General features: G+C 49.1%; 1 protein-coding gene across 1 annotated transcript; it reads right to left on the bottom strand.

Annotated features, from left to right (window-relative positions):
* Window positions 1-4,945: 4,945 nt before the first annotated feature.
* On the bottom strand, window positions 4,946-11,626 carry CYP2AB1 (cytochrome P450 family 2 subfamily AB member 1). The gene is made up of 5 exons (XM_012736937.3): window positions 11,462-11,626; window positions 10,828-10,969; window positions 9,887-10,074; window positions 5,258-5,399; window positions 4,946-5,163 (listed from the first exon to the last, which is right to left on the bottom strand). Exons 1-5 carry the CDS (start codon window positions 11,624-11,626, stop codon window positions 4,946-4,948), a joined length of 855 nt encoding a protein of 284 aa, XP_012592391.2.
* Window positions 11,627-17,893: the final 6,267 nt, after the last annotated feature.

Raw genomic sequence — 17,893 nt, 5'->3', positions numbered from 1 at the left:
ACATAGACGGTTTGAGAAGTTCCGTTCTGGTGATTTTAATCTTGAAAATAAGCCATGTGGGCGACCTGAGACCAACCTGGATAATGACGAGCTGAAAGCTGTAGTGGAAACAAATCCATTTCAACCTACACATGAACTAGCAGCAAGGTTTGACATTACTATTGTAACAGTATTGGACCATTTGAAACAAATGAGCAAGGTAAAGATGCTGAATAGATGGCTACCATATGGATTAAATGAGTGTCAGAAGAGAAATCGTCTTGAAGCTCGTCTTTCTTTGTTGTCACAACTTAAAGGCAAACCATTTCTATACCATATTGTTTATGTGTGATGAAAAATGGATTATTTTTTACAATCACAAGCACAATGGCTGGATAAAGATGAAGTGCCAAAACACGTCTAAAACTGATATTCATCCAAAAAAGCTAATGGTGTCTGTTAGTCCAGCACTGGTTTTATCCACTACAGCTTCATGAAACCTGGTCAATCGATTACGGCAGAGGTCTACTGCAACCAATTGGATGATGTGACAAGGATGCTTGTGATTCAGCAACCAAGATTGGTCAATAGAGATAGGCCAATCCTCTTGCAAAACAACACTTAACCATGTGTCACACAAACAACACTGCTCAAACTACAAAGGCTGGACTCGGAAACTCTCTGTCATCCACCGTATTCCCCAGACCTTGCACCAACTGACTACCTCTTCTTCCAGGCTTTGGACCACTTCTTGCAAGGAAAAATATTCAATTCTCAACAAGTTGTAGAAAACACCATTTGCAATTTCATTGCCACTCGATCTCCAGGCTTCTTTGCTGCTGGAATAAACAAGCTACTGTTAAGATGAGAAAACTGTGTTGACAGTTTAGGTACATACTTTGATTAATTGTACTACTTCTTGTTTAAGGTATAATAAACTAAACTTTTTATTTGAAATAAGACATTTCATATTTAATGACCTAATAATAGTTTGGCTGATGCTATTGCTATGAGTAATAAATTGCCCTTCATTGCTGACCCAGGAGTCTTATGTTTTCCTTCAGCACCCATAAAGCTATGTCAGGCTAACTTGTTAGTTTGCAAGTAGGGTTAAAAGAGTAGACTCTTTACAGTTCTTGACAGGGATCTGTGAATTTGCAGTTTCAGAGGGTGAACTTCTCTAGGTGTTGCCAAGAACTTGGGTATGGCCATAGGACTGATAGCTGAAGAAGAATGAAGCTGGAAGTCACCAAAGATGAAGCCCAGAAACTGAGCATCTTGGATATTGACTGAGTTGCTCACATGAACTTGCTCACATCACCAGGATGATGGCAGGACTTGGAATGGAATCCTAAGACTCCGGGGAAGGAGAGGAGGAGGTGACCAAATATTATTAATGGTACTGAACAGGTGCTAGACATAAGGGAAAGAGTCTCCACAGAGGAGAAATATGTGCTCAAGGTGGTCTTTGTACACATAATCTGGAGGAACCATTAGGGCATGAGGAGGATGTAGTCTACCTCCAGAACCCATAGGATCTGAGACTGGGACATGCTGAATGTCCTCTGCTTGATCACTTCCCCAGATCACTCTTGAGTGCTGCTCTAGGCCCCTGGAGGCTGACCTTTATGGACCACATCAATGGGCTCCCTTTCCCTCTGGCTTCCAGCTGGGCTCAGCCAATTATAGTCCCCAACAGGAGATTGGAGCATGGGAGGAAAATGAGTTTAGAGCACTTATTCTTCCCATTCCCTTCCTCCTTGAGCCACATGCATTGGCTTCTGTGTTCTCTGTTGTTAAACTCTCATTGCTTAATTTGAGTGAGTGAGGGTGCTATTTATGGTCAGAACCTGAACTGACACAGGAAAAACAAGCAGCCTCCATTCAGAGGCTGCAGGAGAAGCAGTGTCCTCAGTGTCCTCAGGGGTCAGTCAGCTGAGACAAAGAGTGGAAGGATCTATGAGGGTGTGCTGACCATGATCCCAGCAAAGGAATATTTATTATTATTACTGTTATTATTTGCCATTTATTGAGCACTTAGCGCTGTGCTAGGTATTTTGCATTCATTACCATATTTAACCTAATCTTAATATTAAACAAATTAGCATTATTATCTCTACTTTGCAGATGAGAGAACTGAGACTTATTGATATTCTGACCCTTTCGAACTCTTTGTCCCTGACTCTCATTCCTATAAATTCAGATGATTATATCTACCTTGTCACTTTGATGATTAAATGATTTCATATATGTCAGGTACCCAATTCACTCACTAACAAATGGTTGGCACTCAACACATGGTAGCTATCATCGTATCATTATGAAGTAATAATTAGAAACTGAAAGGGAAGCCTATCCATAAGAGAGAGCTCCTCCCACCATCATCATTTTATTTTAGGACCATAGAAAAGGTGCTGAGTGCTTATGGATGTTGTATGGGGGAAAGAGTTTCTCCACCAGCATATACAGAGCATTTATCATATGCCAGGCTCTGTGCTGAGCCTTGTCATTCCCAGCGGTCCTAAGGGAGAGCTCCATCGGACATACAAGGAAACTGAAGCTCACAAGAGTTGGGTTACTGAGAGCAAAGCTGGCATTTCAGCCAAGGTGAGGAGAAGCTTCCTGGAGAAGATGGCCTTTGAATGAAGTAGCATGCAGAGGGCCAGGCAGGATCAAAGATGGGAGGCCAGATGGTGGTGGGGGTGGGTGTCAGAAAATGCTGCAAGCTCCAGACAGAGGCTCTAACAGGGTAAGGACTGACAAAGGGTTAAGAAAGTGAGGCAAGTAGCAGTTGCATTACAGCCCAGCATAGTATTCTCTAATCCAGAGCCTGTCTCTCTAAACAGTTGCTGGCCTCAGGGGTAGGATCTCCTGGGCCCAAGAACTCCAGGCTTTCTGGCTGGGCGCAGTGGCTCATGTCTGTAATCCTAGCACTCTGGGATGATTGCTTGAGCTCAGGAGTTCAAGACCAGCCTGAGCAAGAGTGAGACCCCATCTCTACTAAAAATAGAAAAATTAGCCGGGCGTGGTGGCTCGTACCTGTAATCCTGCTACTTGGGAGGCTGAGGCAGGAGAATCACTTGAGCACAGGAGATTGAGGTTGCTGTGAGCTAGGCTGACACCCAACACTCCAGCCCAGATGACAGAGCAAGACTCTGACTCAAAACAAACAAACAAAAAAAAAAAAAACAAAAACAAAAAAACCCCAGGCAATCTACTGCTCTCTGCAACCCAACTGGTCCAGTGGGTCCCAGTCTGGACTCCCCAGGTCCCATGGGAACACTTCCACATAGAAAATAGGATAGGGTGTCTATGAGAAAGATTCAAGATTTCAAAAAGCCTAGAAGAATTTGTATACATGCCTACAGAAAGGCTAGAGGCTAATGAATACATCACATTTTCTCATTTCTAGTGGAATCCTCCCAGCCCAGCACAGCAATAATGATTGATATCCTAATAATTAGAAACATTGGCTCATTCATATGTACATCTTTTGTTTTTTAATTTAATTTAATTTTTTTTAGAGACAGGGTATTGCCCAGCCATTGCCCAGGCTGGAGTGCAGTAGTGCAATCGTAGCTCACTATAACCTCAAATTTCAGGGCTCAAGTGATCCTCCCATCTGCCCCTTGAGCAGCTGGAATTATAGGCACAAGCCACTGCACCCAGCTTTTGTGCAGTTTATAAATAACACAAAGGAAAAAGGTAAGGCATTCCTCTTTTAAAACTCAGATTTATTGAGATATGATTTATATACAATAACACTCACCTTTTTAAGTATATAGTTGTATGAGTTTTGACAAACACATACAGTCTTGTAACTATCACCACAATCAAGAAGGAAAACATTTCCATTACTCCAGAAAGTTCCTTTATGTTCCTTTATAGCCAACCCAGAACCCTACTCCCAGACCCTGGCAACCACTTATCTGTTTTCTGTTTCCATGGTTTTGCCTTTCAGGAATATCATAGAAATGGAACAATGTAGTATGTGTTTCTGTGAAAATATATTTTCATTTCTTTTGGGTAACAATACCTAGGAGTTGGGTAACAATACTTAGGAGCAGAAGAGCTGGTTGTGTGATGTAATGTTTAATTTTACAAGAAACTGCCAAACTATTTTCCAGCATGATCATGCCATTTTGCATTCCCGCCAGCAGTTCATGAGAGTTCTAGTTGTTGCCCCACATCTTTTCCAGTACTTGGGATTGTCAGGGTTGCTTTTATAGCAATTCTAATAAATGTGTAGTGGTATCTCATTTTGATTTTAATTTGCGTTTCCTTAATACAAGTCATTTTTTTAAATAAACAAGACTTGTCTGGAGAGACAATGTTTCAAAACTTGGGAACCCTGTGGGCAAAGTAAAGGGAGTCCTTGGTGGAGAATTTGCTGGGAACAGTTTTATTATTGGCTGCTGGCTTTGCCTGGTGAAGACTGGGAGAGAGCCTTCCCCATCCTAGGACTGTAGGGACCTGCACTGCTTCCCTATGGTCAAGAGAGGGCAGGAGAGGGCAGAAAATAAGCTGCCTCCCACCTCCCCCTCTTTTGGGGGGGATACTTATCAGTCCCTAACATCCAGAGTACTTGCATGCATTATTATATTTATAGTTTTGCTTGAAAGTTTGCCTTTCCCTCTGAACCTACATAGCTGCTACCTTGTGAAACTTAATTCCCTAAATTAACATTGTGAACTGATTTAATGTCAAGATTAGCTAACCTTGTAATGTCCTTCCCCACCAATGCATAACTAACCTAACCTAAGAACTGAGCTACCCAAACTCAGCTACCTTCATAGAATCCTTGATAAGCCTACACTCCAGTGTCACCCCACAGAGCTTGTGTAAGGGGGAACCATGAGCAGCTGAGCTATGTGAACCCTTGTTTTTCCTCTTCTCTAGCTTTGCAGAAGCCAAGAGAGACTGAGAAAGGACTTCATGGGTTACAGGGCTCCAGATGCCCAGCTGGCTACAGGCACTCTGCCCGAGGACCTGGGCTGGGGCTGCCCAGGCGGGGCACTGCACAGATATCCTGGGGCTGGGGCTGCAGAGTGCCCCCAAAGATGTACTCCAGCTTGAGCCTTGGGCTCCCCTCTGGCAGTTGGAGCCGAAAGTTCCTGAGGAGGGTGGCAAACATCAGGAAGAGCTCCATTCGAGCCAACTGGTCCCCTGGGCACATCCGATGCCCTGGAAGCAGAAAGGTCAGAGGGCGGCAGCTGTCACTGTGTCTGTCCCTCGACACCCCCAACCACCACTCTGAATCCAGCACTGTGCCTAGTACCTGCAGAGAATGGCAGGAAGGCCTCATTGACCACAAAATTTCCATCCTTGTCCAGGAAGTGGCCAGGGTTGAACTGTCGAGGGGTCTCCCAGCACTCAGGGTCATAGAGCACCGACGCCAGGTTGGGCAAGATGATGGTGCCCTGAAGAGAGGAGCTGGTGTGGCTCAAGGAGCCTCAGATGGCCCTGACACTGGGCCCAGGTGAGCTCAAAGAACACCCAGTGTGCTTGTGGGAGTAGCCCAGGGGGCCATGGGAAGGGTCAGCAGGCAGGTGCCCTCAAGGTGCCCTTCCTCCAGGCTCACATCAGTGAAGGAACTGAGCATGACACCCTCCTGGCTATGGGCCACCCACCTTTGTTCTGAAGATTCTCAACTAGGTCTAGGGACACAGAGCCATTACCTCCTATGGAGAAGGCCAGCAGCTGTGGGCATGTCTAGAAGAGACCAAGTAAGGCACAGGGCAACAAACACTGGGATGAGGGGTTGTGTGTCAGAGGAAAAGACAGAAAGAAAGACAAGAAATGGGATGGCAAACAAAAAGAAAGGACTGAGTGATGGTAAGACAGAAGAAAAGGAGACAGAAAGCTGAACTCTTTAGGGTTGGAGAGAGGAAAACATGAACCCTAACCCCAACTCTAACCCTCACCCAAACCCTAACCCCAGCCCAGACCTTCACCCTTACCCTCACCCTAGTCCTCACTCTATCTCAAAGGAGAAGTGAGTGATTAGAAAAAGAATCAGACTGATGAGATGGGAACAGGGTAACTTCTGCTACTACTATGAGGGCCCTGGGCATACTGAGGCCAAGTGGAAGCAGCATACAGAGGCCAAAGTGGACCAAAATTGGGATTGTTTATGATCCCAGGATCCAGGACACTGAGCGCCAGGATTCTGGGGAGGGCCTCCTACTCCATGGCTCAGTTACCAAATACCATAGAATTAAACCAGCTACCCCTATAGGGAGAACAGTGACTATAGGATTCTTGGTCTTGACAGAGATAGCTTGAAATTTAAAAATAAAAACCTCAGAAGAGTTTGAAGCCTGCATCCCAAACAGAAACGAATAGAGAATGCAGAAATTGAATCAATGTAAATACTTTCAGAAGGCACTTTTTTGTAGTGGTTGCAGTCCTGTAAGCTTTACGGGAGGGGCCTAACCCTAGCTAACTGGAGCAATAGGGCACCCAGAACTGGTCACTCTGTGGCTTTAAGCAGAGGTGTTGGGGTGGCACATATTCTTGCTGCTGCCTGAGTGAGCTATACATTTCCCAATTCTAGTCCTAGCGATTTCCCCTTTTCTACCTGGGATTAAGTAACCCTCTGCATTCCAACACTTCTTAATCATCACCTTCAGAGAAAGAGGCTCCTAGCAAGGTGCTCTTTTCACTACAGAATTGTTTGTATACTGTTTTGCATGATGTTCTGGCCTCCTTGCACAGTGACAGACTGGTCTTAGCTCATGGAACAGGTTCAGAGCATAGCCTATCCAGCACACAAAAAGGGCGACCCTCCTGCTCCCCCTTATTGTAGAGCCATCTGCCTGCTGGGTGCCTTCTGGGGACTCTATACCATCTTCTCCCTAGTAGATGACAGTTTGGAGTTCACAATCAAATAGCATGTCAGAGAAGAGACAGGCGTGAAGTGTTGAAGCGCAACCATTGTATTAGAAACCATTGCTGTTGTCACTATCACTCAGCTGATGAAATGGTTAGGAACAGTTTAGAAATATCTGTAACATTTAATGATCTACTGTCAAGCTTTGATTCCACTTTCAGCATTCATCTCTCGCCCAAGTTGTAAAAGCTCAATATTGATTGCAGGTTATTAATAGTCCTCTGGAGCCTTTATCTAGAATCAAATTGGCAGGAAGGGCCTTTTAATAAGGAAATTTCTAATCCCAAATGGCATAAAACGGAGCTGAACTCTGGTCCTCCCTTCTTAACTGACCTAATTTGGCACAGCTTCTAGACAATCTGGGCCTAGGTCCTCCTGCCATGCCAGCTGCAAGATGAGCCAATGATGTGGTCCTATCCTCACATTCCCAGAGACATGTGACAAACCTATGAACTTGCTGGCCAACTCCTGCCAAAGACAGCTCAGTATCCACCAGTCAGACAGACCAGTGGGCAATGCAAAACGCCTCCATTTAACAAATTCGCTCGCTGCTTACCTAGAGAGTCATTTTTGGAGCAATACAAATAGCAGAGTGTGTGATAGAAAGAAAAAACTTTGGCATTAGAGGGACATGAATCTGAAACTCAGTTAAGTCACTTATTAGCGGTGTGTTTGGGCAGTTACTTATGCTCTCTACGCTGAAGATTCCCTATCTATAAAAAAGGAATAACAGCAGCAGCATCTAAAGGATAGGGTTGCTATGGAGAAGAAATGTGTGGAGGTGGGGATCTCAAGTCTGACCAAATTAATAAGAAGTTGATAATAACAATGGCATCCTGGCAGGGCCCTTGGAGTCGAGTCTGCCTCGAACCACAGCTGTAAGTGCTGAACAAAGACACTTATGATGAAGAGGGGGCTCCCACACCTCCCCCCATCATCTTCCTAGTGTGCCACATCGTGCCATTGCAGCTTCCACTAAGGACAGGCTGGGCATCAGTGCAAAGTCAAAGCCCTTTTCTGAGGAAAGTCTTGGGGCTCCAGCCACCACCTCTAGGTATAGAGGAGTCACCCTGCACCAGGGCACCAAGGTGAGTGACTTTGTTTCATTTTCATTAAAGTAGCAACATCACTACCTACACACCTGTGGTATGCTACCTTTAAAATGCCCTTCAGTGATTCTGAACTCCCAAGATTCATAGCCTTGTGCAATCCCCTCCCCTTGAGTTGGGCTAGCTCTAGTAACTCACTTCTAACAAATAGAGTATGGCAAAAGTGCTGGGCTATCATGTCTTCGATTAGGTTACAAAAAGATTTTAGCTTCTATTTCGGGTATTCTCTTGCTTGCTCTCTGTGATGGAGGTCAGATGCCCTGTTGTGAGCTGTGCTATGTGGAGGAACTGAGGGTGGTCTCCAGCCAAAGAGCAGCTGAGTCCTGAAGACATCCGTGTGAGTGAGCTTGAAGCAGAGCCTCCCCAGTGGAGTCTTCAGATGAGACTGCAGCCCCAACAACAACTTGATGGTAACTCTATGTGAGACCTTGAATCAGAGGCATCCAGCTAAGCTGCACCCAGTTTCCTGACCCTTAGAAACAGGGAAATTATGAATGTTATTGTTCTAAGCTGCTAAGTTTTGGGGTAATTTGTTACACAATAAGATAGATAAGTAGTTCAATATCTGTTGACATTGAATGACCTACATGGCTCAGCAATTCCGAACACCATTGTACCAAATGATGGAGTGGGCACAAAGCCCTCAGCCCACAGCACACCCTGGCAAAGAGCAGGTGTTATCATGTTATTGTCCAGCTCATGTCAAAAACCCTCTTGGAAACCCGTCTCACCCTGGATCACCAGAGAGCTGTAAACTTCAACTACATTATTTTGGCTTCCTATAGAAATGCATTCAACTTCATGTTAAACTTTTATCTCTTAAAAGGGGTTGAGATGAGAAGCAGCTATCATTTTGGAGAATATTTCTAAATTTTGGTAAAACTCCAACTTGAGACATTATCCTACACATTGCCCACTGGCCTTTGAAAAGACATTATGAATGATGATCCTTCTAATAACTAATTGGTAAGCCAAAGCTTCCCTGATACAGGCATGCTTCCTTTTATTACATAATAAGATTCATAACTAATTAGGATTTCCTTTTTTTTAAATTGCCTTGACTCCAGTAAAGCTCAGATTCAAGTTTTATGTGTATATGAAGTAGCTGTTCTTGACTTGAATTATTTTTTTATAACTCTCTTCTATCTCTTCTTATTCGGTACTTGTTTCTTAACCTTTTTATAAAATGAAAGAAACAAGAAAGGCATTTCTGCTGGAAACCAGTTCTAAGGCACATAAATTGCAAAATGGCCTAACTATTCACCAACAATGGTTAAAAATTCCAAAACATCCATCTGGTGGAACATTATGCAGCCATTAAGAATAACATAGAGCAATGGTTTTCCAAGTGTGGTCCCTAAACTCAGCGTCAGCACTGCCCAGGAACCTGCTCGAAAGGCAAAGTCTTAGGCCTCACTGCACACTCTGGGGGTGGAGCCCAGCAGCGTCTGTTTGAACAAGACTTCCAGTGACTCCAATGTACCTGGAAGTTTGAGAACCACTGATCTAGAAGAATCTAAATAATATGGTAAGTGAAATGAAGGATTCAGGATGATATATTCAGCATAATCGCAACTATGTAAAATGTATTTGGATTAAAAAGATTGGAAGGAGGTATGTTATAATGTTTGCAAGGGTTATCTCTGAGCAACTTTAAAAATTGTCCCTTGGTACGTACATTCTTTTATAATCAACCCCCCATCCCAGATGCCATAGATGGATGATAGATAGATACATAGGTAGATAGATGACTGAGATGATAGATAGACAGACAGATAGATGACTGACCGATTGATTGACAGGGAGCTGGCAAGTTGGCAGAAACCATAGAGGATGGCTGTGCGGGGCAGGAAGGGCATGCTCTGCAGGTACTGGGCGGGCATGGGGCCGCGTGGGGGCCACCTACCTTGGGCATGGGGTAGCCGCACACACGGGTGGAGGTCACGCACTGGCGCACTGCGCCCACGGTCACAACACTGCTCAGGCGCTGTACCTCGTGGAGGACAGCGCAGGTGTAGGGCAGTCGCTCTCGGTCTTCGTAGCAGACAGCGGAGGCAGCACCCAGCACCTCATCCAGCTCCTGCTGCACCCTCTCTGTGGGCAGTTCGGTGTGGGTCTGGGGAGGGCGCCTGAGGCCTGGCCTCCCCATCCCACCCCACCGCCCTCACCCCCACCCGGAGACTGCCCAGAGGCTTATGACGCCTAGGTTACTCCACCCTGCCCTGGCTCCCCTGGTCCCACAGGAGCACGCCCTTCTCTGAGGCAGAGCTGGCTGCTTATGAATGAGATTTTGCAGGTTCTCTTTTCCAGGGCCTACTTGAGGGAGAGAAAAGGACCCAGGTTTGAGCACCCACTGTGTGCCAGGTGCTCTATATACAAAGAGCATTACGAGGTAGGAACTGTTGTTACCATTTTACAGATGAGGAAAACTGAGGCTCTAACTGGACAGATATTTTTGCCCAAGGTCAATAAAGTGTGGAGCCAGGATTTGAACTGAAGTCACAGCCCGTTTGTCTCTGAGAGAATTCCAGCCACCTTTTTCCCTCCGTGATTGTGACCTTGAGGTGGACATTAGCACAGAGCCTGGCACTTAGTAGGTGCTAAATCATTGCTGAATGAATAGAATAATGTTGCCTGCATTTACACTGGTTCTGAGAGGCGGAACGACTTGCTCAAGATCACACAGTAAGTAGCAGGGTGGGAACTGAAGCCCCTCCTGACTCAAAGCCATGAACGCTTCTTGTACCACAGTGGTGAGAGAGCAGGACCCCGCCCTGGCACCACAGAGCAGGAGTGAGGGGTGACGGGCACGGGCAGTCAGCCGGGGTAGAACCAAGGGCCCCTCACCCTGGACGTCTCTGTGCTGCACCATGAGGATGAGTGCCCAGCACAGGGTGGTGGCTGTGGTGTCGGTGCCTCCCAGAAACAGGTCGATCACCACCTGGATCAGGTTCTCCTCGTTGAAAGTCGATACTGGGTCGTCCATGGCCTGGCAGGTGGTGGGGGGAACAGCTCTGGGTCTAAAGTTCTCTCCTATCAGAACCCTGGTGTCTCTTTGGGGCCTGATCTGTTCCAAGACTCGTGGGACCAGAACTACTTGGACCTGAGTCCCAGAATTGCAATGACTTTTTTTTTTGGAGACAGGATCTGGCTGTGTCACCCAGGCTGGACTCAAACTCCTGGGCTCAAGTGATCTTCCTGCCTCATCTCCCAAGTAGCAGGGACTACACCGTGCCCAGTTTGCACTGACTTTTGATGGGGGACTGTCCCTGACTGTCCCAGAGCCTCTGCTTCCCACCCTACCCATGTTTGCAGAAGCCTTCCTTGGCCTGGGAAAAGGTAGGAAGGAAAGTCCTATTTTAACCCAAGCTTTCAGGGTGCTCTGAAAGCTTGTAGACCAAGACAAAGATGAGGAACCAAGACCATGGTGCAGCCTAGAAAGACAGCCCCCTCCGTTCCTCTGCAGATGCTCCAGGCCCACCTTGGTGATCTGGGCCAGGTAGCAGCTGATGAAGTCCTTGGGGGCCTCGGGTGCTCCGAGCTTGTGTCTCATGATCTCTTGGCGGATGAAGCCCTTCACAGCCTTTTGATGCCTGAACATCTCCTGGTGGGGTCCTGGGAGGTGGCGGAGGGGCCAGGGAAACATGTCGTACAGCTGTGGGGGGAGAAGCCCACCCAGGGGCTACTCAGGTGCCAGCCCCAGAGTCAGGCGGGCTCCAGAGTGGGCTGGGGCCTCTGACATGGGCAACCCAGGGCTGCCTCTCATCTGATGACCCACAAAATAATCTAGACAGAAATGAGAGCAATGGTAGCAGCAATTGTGTTCGGGGCTTAGCTAGGATGTTTCAGAGCCAGAAAGCTGCATTTCTGAGGACATAACCTGCTTCTTACTCCCTGCCCATTCGCACTGAACCACGCAAAGGAGGATTGATGCTGTGAACTTGTCAGCTTGCTGAACAGAAGCCATCTAAGGGACCCAGACTCAGTACCCACAGTCTCTCTCCTGCCAGGCCCTGGCTGAGGCTCCTGTCTGCCTTGGGCCTCCAGCTGCCCAGTGGCCTGCATACCGCCTCCCCAAATGCCAATTACCCGGCGCCACACGGTGCTGACAAAGGCCAGGCCAAAGTCGATGGCCTGAGTCAGTTCCTGGAAGATGGGATCCTCCGAGAGGAAGCGGTAGCCAAACACGAGGGCCCCAATGACTCTGGCCATGGACCTGACAATGGATGCCTGAGGGTCGAAGGGTCTACCTGAGAGTAGAGGGGCAGGGCTCAGGCTGAGGAGGCACAAGGAGCACAGCCCAAGCTCTCATCCGACCTTGCATACAGCCGCTCATTTACTTCATTCATTCATTCATTCACTCTCATTCCTCATTCATGCACCCTACAAATGCTTACTGAGCACCCATGAGCCAGCTCTGTGACGGGTGCTAGGTTTGCAGAGAGAGGAGTGGGACGCAGACAACCTTGAAATGACAACAGAATGTAGGGCAGGTATGTCAGAGGCGGGAACAAATCCCTAGCCATGCCTGGGATTCAGAGAGGACTTCTTAGGGCGGATGACCTCAGCCAGGTCTGAAAGAAGGCGCTGCCATTTCTCATGGGGAGAGAAGGGGCGTGGGCTAGGTAATTCAGAAGGGTCAGTAGCATGTGCAAAAGGCTGGAGGTTTGAAAGGCATTAGGTGTCATTGGAGAACCTTCCCCAGCTACAGAGAAGAAGGGCTCTGGCTTCCCAGTGACCTGGGCATTCCTGGGCCTCTGCCCACCCACCTCAGGGAAACTCCCACTGCACTGATGCAGCTCTAAACTGCTGCCATCGTTCCCAGGCGTCACGGACACACTCGTACACACACACCCCTGCATGTGCGGCAAGGCTCAGCCTCCTCTGCATGTACGCGGGGTGGGGGATCAGGGTGGGCCTTCCCTGGCCTGCCCCCCACCAGGTCTCACCCTGCTCCCGGCGGAAGGCTTCAGCCAGCTCTGCTGCCTCTTCCTGCAGCTGCACCTGCAGCGCCAGCTTACCCAGGCCCAGCTCCCGAAGCGTCACCAGGCAGAAGCGTCTCTGTTGCCGCCATGTGTGCCCGTTGCTGCAGATGACCCCTGGGTCGGGAGCGAGGCACACAGTCACCAGCCTCTCCCATCCTCCCAGGCCAAGACCACTAGGGTCTCACCCAGCCCAGAGGGCAGACCCCAGGGACCTTCCCAACCACCTCTGGGCCGGTGCTCTGACTGGTGAGTGAGGGGTGTTTGGAGGGTGGTTGGTGAGCCTGGTGCGCTCAAGTTGGGCTCAAGTACACCCTCTCCCGGTCCACCAACCTGATTTTGCCTTTAAGAGTCCCCAGGAGGTAAGTAGGAGGGGATAAAGAAGGGGTGAGGAGGGAACAGGGACATTTGCTGAGCCTGGCACTGACACTGTACCGGGCACTCTCGGTATTTCAGCCGCTTGCTCTCCCCCACACCCTCGGGAGGAAAGAGCGGTCATTGTCCCCATATAACAGGTGAGAACACTGAGGACAGAGTGAGGCCGACTTGCCCAAGGTCACACAGGTGGCAAAGGGCTGCACTGAGATGTGGATCCGGGTATTTTGACCTGCAGAGCGGGTTCTTTGTCATACCCCTCCCCTGAAGGGTGTTTAGGAGGCCCGAGTCCTCTCGGGAGGCCTCCCTCTAACAGTTCCGGGACAGCCCGACTCCCTGAGCGCAGCGACCACCCAGCCACCTCCCCTCCCCACCAGGAAGGGCAGCCCTGCCTCTTTCTCCAAACAGGTCCCGGAAGAGCGGGCTGAGGGGCCTGCCCGAGAACTGCTCCGAGTTGGAGACCAGCGCTTCCTTCACCGCCTGGAAGCCGCTCAGCACCACGACAGGTGTGGGGCCCACCCACACGGTGAACACACGTCCGTGAGTCTGGGCCAGCTGCGGAGAGACCAGGCGACACTTACCTCGGGGCACCTTCTCAGAGCACCCCCAACACCAGGCAAGCTGAACCTGGCCCACAGGCTCCCCATGTGCTTGGAATGGTCAGGGCCCAGTTCCACACCCCATCAGCCCTGGGAGCTAGGCGTGTTCTACCCACTTTACAGATGATGTTAATGATGACTGCAGTTTCCTGAGGGCTAGCGTCCTGTGTAGGCTTTATAGTTGTCACTTGAGTCCCCCTCAGCATCAGTGTGCAGGTAGGGATCATCTCCATTTTATGGGTTAAAAAACATAGGCCAAGGCCGGGCGCGGTGGCTCACACCTATAATCCTAGCACTCTGGGAGGCTGAGGCGGGAGGATTGCTTGAGCTCAGGAGTTTGAGACCAGCCTGAGCAAGAGCAAGACCCCCTCTCTACTAAAAATAGAAAAAATTAGCCAGGTGTGGTTGTGCATGCCTGTAGTCCCAGCTACTCGGGAGGCTGAAGCAGAAGGATTGCTTGAGCCCAGGAGTTTGAGGTTGCTGTGAGCTAGGCTCACACCACGGCACTCTAGCCTGGGTGACAGAGTGAGGCTCTATCTCAAAAAAAAAAAAATAGGCCAAAAAGATAGTAAAGGACCAGGACTTCAAACCCAGGTGTCCCCACTCCGTGTAGTGTTCTTTCCAGTGTGTGAGGAGCCTGAGGATTATAATTATCTGCTCTCCTCAACCAGACATTTAAACAATATTTGTTCAGCACTGATCGAGAGCCAAGCCTTTCCAGGGAAAGGGTGGTGTGTCCTGCCCGGCTCTCAGCGGCGGTCAGCCCTGGCCCACTCAATGCAACAGACACCCTCCCCCTGGCACATCTGTCTACCCTGGCGGTGGCGACTACTTGAGTAATGTCACTTGAGTGTGCCTTTAGGGGTCCCATTCCCCAGCTCCCATCTCAAGCGGCATTTCAGAAAAGTCCTTCCAGCCAGAAACACAGTACTCTCCTGCAGTAGAGTTCTGTTCATGACAGCTTTCTCCATCGTGTTGCATTTGCAGTGGACTTCTACTGCCCTCAGAATCCTCTTAGGTAGACTTTGCACAAAGTCTACAATTTTTGCAACCCGCCTACAACCCTTCATTTGACAGATGAGGAAACTGAGGCTCACGGCCTCTGAACTAGTGAGTGGCAGGACCAGGATTCACCCCCACATGTGTCTGACCCCAGTTCCTTCCATCTCCAGTGTCTCTGGGCTGAGAGGGAGGAAGGGTTCATCTACTCACCCCTTTAGGGCTTCCAACTTGGGGACAGATCGCCTACCTGGAGCAGGGTCTCTGGGTGCAGCTGAAAGCTTAGTTGCCACAGGTTTCCAAGGATGGGGAAGGGGAATGGGCCAGGGGGAAGGTGGCTCCTTTCCCAGTAGAAGGTGCCAAGTTTCAGAAGCAGGAAGGAGACAGCCAATACAGCCAGCCCGCTGAGCAGGGAGAACATCTCCTTGGTCCTGTGTCTCCTGTCCTCCCCTTTGCTTCCTGGTCCTGAGGCTCCCCACACCCTCTGCCACCTTCCTCTCCCCACGGCCTGCTCCTGCTTTTTATGCTGGTGCTCTCAGCAGCGTCGTGGGGGGAGGCAAACCCCAGGAGTCTTTCTCCAAAGGAGAAAATCCATTTGGTCACACCAGTCACACCCGGGCCATGCTGCTCAGCAGGGCTGCAGGGCTCCAGCCTGGGACAGGTTGGGACACCTTCACTCCTACATCAGCATCGGCCTCACTTCCGGCCCATGGAGCTCATCCTGGTGAGGCTCCTCTCTCAGCCTCTGCCTGGGCAGCAGCTCAGGGAGGGACAGGGAAGCCACTAGCAGTGGCAGCGTCTCTCCTCAGGATATGCAGTCTGTTCCATCTCAGCATGCGCCAGACCCCACGTTTGTCAGTGGTCAAGTTCTGTAGCCTTTTCTTGTGTTTCAACTGTCTTGGAACCAGGCTGCTGGGGTCTAAATCCCAGCTCTGCCCAGTTGTGTGACCTTGAGCAAGTTATTTACCTCCCTTTGCCTCAGTTTCTTCATTTGTTCAAAAGAGATAGGAGATAATTGTGCCAACTTCCTCACAGGGCTGTTGCACCAGTGCCCAGCAGGACACAGATGCCGCATTCCAGTCGGGTATCCCCAGGCACGATCCCGGCCACGATGGGGAGCCATTTCCACTCGAGACTTCCAGAGTCCAAGGACATTGTTTAATGTGCACAGAGTTTCAGTTTGGGAAGATGTAAAGTTTTGGAGGTGGATGGTGGTGATGATTGCACAAAAATGTGAATGCGCTTAATGCCACCAAACTGCACACTTAATATGGTTAAAATGGCCAATTTTATAATTTTATGTTATGTATATTTTACTACAATTAAAAGAAAAGGTCAGGGAACAGATTGTTGGAGGCACCTGGAGCCATGGCTGGGTGGACAGAGTCGTTGACAAGCTCACACAGTCCCTCTACCCAGAGTGTCCTTCCCCCTGCGTCTCCACCTCTAGAAGTTCTGCCTGTCCTCAAGGGTCATCTCCAGTGGATGTGGGGACGATGTTCACCTCACAGGGCTGTTCGGTATCTCAGATAAGCTGAGACAATGCTACGTGACAGTGTCATGGATGATGTACTCTGCTTGGAAAGTGGTATTACTGCTGCAATTTCCACAAAACTGTTGCCTCCTGTTTTGGTAAGGTGCCTTCCTCTCTTCCTGTCCTGTTTCTCACTCCTCAAAGCATTGCTTTAGAGTTACAGGTCTCTGAAAGTCTCTAGCCAACTGCACCAATCTACCACCTCCAGACACCCAGCCATCTCCCACAGTGGCCGTGGCCTTGCTCGGGGCTGATTCCCTGGTCTGTCCACTCCACATGACGCCTGGGCTCCCCTTTTGATGAAAATGGGCGTGTTCAGGGTGGTGTGGCCCTAGACAAGGTCTCCCTTTCTTTGGGTTTCTCCAACAGTGTCAGCCATTGTTGACAGTCCTGAGTTGCCACTGAGTTATGGGACTCACTAATAGAAGGACCTGGTGGCCCTGAAATCCCAGTCCCACGTGCTCAATGTTCCTGCGAGCACACCAGCGAGACTGCTATGAGAGCTCCTCCACGCTGCTCCTGTCACGCACGACCAGACTCTTGTCTGACCACTTCCTCGCCCCACTGCTGTGTGAGTGCCCGAGGCCAAGGACCATTCGCAATCCAAATGCCTTGCGTGTAACCCACTATTCTGTTCCAGTGTTCACTGAATTCATACAGTATTGGTTATTTTTTTATCTTTTTGAGACAGTGTCTCGCTTTGTTGCTCAGGCTAGAGTGCCCTGGCGTCAGCCTAGCTCACAGCAACCTCAAACTCCTGGGCTCAAGCAATCCTGCTGCCTCAGCCTCCCGAGTAGCTGGGACTACAGGCATGTGCCACCATGCCCAGCTAATTTTTTCTCTCTCTATATATATATTAGTTGGCCAATTAATTTCTTTCTATTTATAGTAGAGACGGGGTCTCACTCTTGCTCAGGCTGGTTTCAAACTCCTGACCTCGAGCAATCCGCCCGCCTCAGCCTCCCAGAGTGCTAGGATTATAGGCGTGAGCCACCACGCCCGGCCAGTGTTGGTTATTTGGAGGTGGCTGTCATGGGGGTTGCCAGTGGACACTAGGGTTTTAGTAGAGGCTTTGGCATGGATGCAGGTAGTTGGGCAGTGGCTGTGATGATGACTATGGTTTGGGAAGTGAAGGTAGGATAGGAAGAGGGGTCTGTCATCTGTGTGACCCACTGATCATATGCCATTTGGGCACCAGCTGTCATTTGGTTATTTTGTCCAGGAATGTCTCTCAGAGCTGCCTCAAAATCAAATACAGCATTTGAAGTTTTTCTTTAAGGTGGAGAAGTTTATCAGCCCAGTGGGAGACTTGTGTGCTCAACATTCCCAAGACTGTTGAACTTTGACAAACTTCCTCCCCGCCCTCCTTTGCCCAAGGGTCACAGTGTTCTGGCTGCTGAAGGTGGGACTAGGTGCCTGGAACA

The sequence above is a fragment of the Microcebus murinus genome, chromosome 1 (genome assembly GCF_040939455.1).
Source record: "Microcebus murinus isolate Inina chromosome 1, M.murinus_Inina_mat1.0, whole genome shotgun sequence".
NCBI classification, from domain to species: Eukaryota; Metazoa; Chordata; class Mammalia; order Primates; family Cheirogaleidae; genus Microcebus; species Microcebus murinus.
This window is presented reverse-complemented; position numbering and strand designations above follow the sequence as displayed.

Excerpts from the sequence above, each read along its gene's own strand:
- CYP2AB1 (XM_012736937.3), bottom strand. The coding sequence starts at position 11,626 with ATGTTTCCCTGGCCCCTCCGCCACCTCCCAGGACCCCACCAGGAGATG. Across the intron at positions 10,075-10,827 it reads GCAGCACAGAGACGTCCAGG|AGAGGGTGCAGCAGGAGCTG; the intron begins GTGAGGGGCCCT and ends AACTGCCCACAG. Across the intron at positions 5,164-5,257 it reads CTTCCTGCCATTCTCTGCAG|GGCATCGGATGTGCCCAGGG; the intron begins GTACTAGGCACA and ends TTCTGCTTCCAG.